Source organism: Buceros rhinoceros, unplaced genomic scaffold (assembly GCF_000710305.1).
Source record: "Buceros rhinoceros silvestris isolate BGI_N320 unplaced genomic scaffold, ASM71030v1 scaffold11844, whole genome shotgun sequence".
Classification (NCBI taxonomy): domain Eukaryota; kingdom Metazoa; phylum Chordata; class Aves; order Bucerotiformes; family Bucerotidae; genus Buceros; species Buceros rhinoceros.
The window spans coordinates 25,678-28,756 of NW_010406548.1; the positions used below are offsets into that span (position 1 = coordinate 25,678).

The window sequence follows — 3,079 nt, forward strand, 5'->3', positions numbered from 1 at the left end:
GCGTCTGGGTCCCCAGCGGTAGTCCAGTGCCCATAGTGAGAAGTTCTCAGTTAAGTGGGTTTTTCCCCCCCTAGTATCGTGCTCTTTACCTGAGCCCAGGAGTTCTGACTTCCACCCCATGGCATCTAACATCTGGCAGCTAAGGCCAAGTGGGTGTTGTTCGGGTTGTAAGGGACTGAGTGTGAATTTATCCCTTGGTCCTAACTGGGTCCCCAGCGGTAGTCCAGTGCCCATAGTGAGAAGTTCTCAGTTAAGTGGGTTTTTCCCCCCCTAGTATCGTGCTCTTTACCTGAGCCCAGGAGTTCTGACTTCCACCCCATGGCATCTAACATCTGGCAGCTAAGGCCAAGTGGGTGTTGTTCGGGTTGTAAGGGACTGAGTGTGAATTTATCCCTTGGTCCTAAAGCCCTTATCCCACATCTGTGTTTCTGTTCCACAACAGGAGTCCTCCGGGGCGATTCTCCGAGATCCCTGGTCCCTCCTCCACGCTCCCGTGTGCAGCAGAGTTCAGGTGGTTTGCAGCGCTTCTCCAGAGCCCCCCGGCACACCAAAAGGCATGTGGATCCGAGACGCTGACAAAGATGTGCTGAGAGCTCCAGTTCTCTGACTGGGAACCCTTGCTGCCACTCAGAGACATGATCCAGAAAGCCACCCCCATCCTTGGCAATGACTGAGTTGCTCCAGCACAGGGACTGTGCTGAGGCTGTTCCCAGTTTCCTACATTGCACAAACTGGACTTCTGAGTGCTCTCTCTTTTTTTAACTGAAGTAAATATTTGTGTTTAAGTATTTATTACTGGCATTTTGCATTTCCTCCTCCAGATTCTAGTGCCATGTGCTCTTTTTTTTAATAAATTTTATTTTCACAGGCTTCTTTGAGGTAGTCTGAAAAGACGTAGAACTCTGAGCAATTCTGGAGCTCCTGCTGAAGGGGATAACGTAGATTATGCACTGGCAGCCAGGTGCTGGAGTGAATGGCTTGTTACAGGCAAGAAAACAAATAAGAGGAAAGAGAACTCATTATGACCCTCATTCAGTTTTGTAAGTTGTCCCTGCCACTTTCTCCTCTGAACTTACTTTGAGTGATCTAATACAGTTTAGCCTCAAGGGTGTTTTGAGGCTCTGTATTTCTGATAAGGAGAGGTTTGAAAAGGATTGGTTTTGCAAGAGTGTTCAGAGGTTTATACAACTCCAAGGCAGAGCTGTGACAGTCAGTGTCTCTGTGTTACTGGTTTTAGCAGGTGTGTTGGCTGTTTCTCACCTAGATTTGACCCAGGTCACATACAGTTACCTGTGCTGCAAACTCACCAGGTAAGGGGAATCCCCCAATAATTTCTAAACAAATGTCTAGGCTCTCGTTTTTACCATCCTGCTGGTCTTTGGATCTTGGTCTTTCTGCTTTCAGGTTTAACTCTAGTCCTCCCCTCCCAGTCTCACTCTTATCCGTCAGCCACAGTCTCTTCTGTAAGGGACAGGACCAAGACAACCTCCTGAGCAGCTTGCGTGGGTGCCAGGGGCAACGTGCAAGTTGGAGGAGGAAGCCTGAACCTCTCCTAGATTACATCCCCCCTTTCCTTTCTCCTCCTCCTGGCCACCTCTTTGCTCAGTGCATGTTTTTTTCTTATTCCTTCTTTTTTGACCATTTCAGGTCAAGTCTCACCTCTTCTTTTCAGTGCTTTTTCCATGGCTCTGACCTTTACTGTGTCACTCTGCTTTCCTTTTGGAGCTGGCTGGGGAGAACAGCATGCTTGTCCTGGCTTGAACCGAGGCAGATGAGCTGACTGGCATTTCTGCCTCCCCTGGTTGTTGTCCCCAGCACAGCAGTGGTCTCTGCAGCTCTGCAACACAAGCTGGGCCTCTGGTGGACTGCAATGGCTCATGTGTCTCTAAAGACAGTTTGGCCACATGCCCGCATCCTTTGGAGCATCAGCCTCACTGGATCATTAGCTCAATTTGCCCATGAAGCTGCAAAATTTACATAATTGCTCCCCCAGAGCCCATGGTTCACACTGTTGGATAGTTCTCTGCTGTCTTTCCCATGGCATCCGTCACCTTGGGAGAGCAGGAGCAGCTCTGGACAGGGCTGAGGCACAGACATCAACGGTGACTGCCAACGCTCTTGAAAATAGCATCTGTTGTTCCCAGGAGAAGAAAAATCCCTTCACCCAGATGTCCTGGCCCCGTGTTGAATAGTAACATTAGATGGACAGAGACACAAATTACTCCGGAGGTTTGTTGTCAAAAGAAGAATGGTCTAAAAGCACTCTGGGGAATGAAAGCTGGCACCAAGACAGGAGTAGCACTGTCGTACCTTGTGGGAGAGACCAAGCTAGGAGAAAGAATTTCCTTTTTCTCTTTTCACCATCACTTTAGTAGATTGTGTCCTAAGGCACAGCAAAATAGATGCTTAGCTGAAGGGCTGACATTTGGGTAGAAAAACTAATCTATTAATGTTATTTACTTAGGCATGGCTGTAGCTAAGCGTTGCCTCTGCTGTAAAACTGCTAATCGTCTCTTGTTGCAGGGAGAGTGGGCTAGATCAGTCTCACCGCTGGCACCGATGAAGATGTGGTTCGTGTTCTATGGTGCAGAAGCTCCCATGTTGCTGGCTGAAAACTCCCCAGCCTCCCTGTGCATCCTCTGTTGTGCAAGGGGTTAGAGAGATGGCCACTTCTTACCCTCGCTGCCTTGTTGGGTTTGCAGCGCCCGGGTGGATTTTCTGCTGTAGTTCTTTATTTCAATACATAGCTAGTAAGTGCATTTTTAGAGTGCATAGGCTTTACTGGGAGAAAGGATGCTTGCCTGCATCCTGAGCTGGAGGAAATCATCCTACTAGTTTAAAGCACAGACAGACAAACCTCTCTATGTGATTCAGGAATTGCAGACTGAAATCTCCTGCCGGAGACAACATTTTAATGCTGGATGGAATACATTTAGCCCTGTGCATCAGTTTCTCAAGCAGAGATGGTATGAAAGATTGGAAACCCATTGAGAGGTTTCAGGAAAGCTGGTTCCTAAACCCAGACCTTAGCTTCTGGGTGCATCTGGCTGAGGTCTCAGTCCCCTGACTGCGCCAGGAA

General features: G+C 48.4%; 1 protein-coding gene across 1 annotated transcript in view; it reads left to right on the top strand.

Moving 5' to 3' along the window:
• VWA2 (von Willebrand factor A domain containing 2) overlaps positions 1 to 576 on the top strand; it is a gene marked incomplete at its 5' end in the record, with an annotated part of 19,480 nt that extends 18,904 nt beyond the window's left edge. The window contains one exon of the mRNA XM_010134151.1: positions 443 to 576. Coding sequence (XP_010132453.1) covers positions 443 to 576 — 134 coding nt within the window. The remainder of the gene's footprint in view (positions 1 to 442) is intronic.
• Between the last annotated feature and the right edge of the window lie 2,503 nt (positions 577 to 3,079).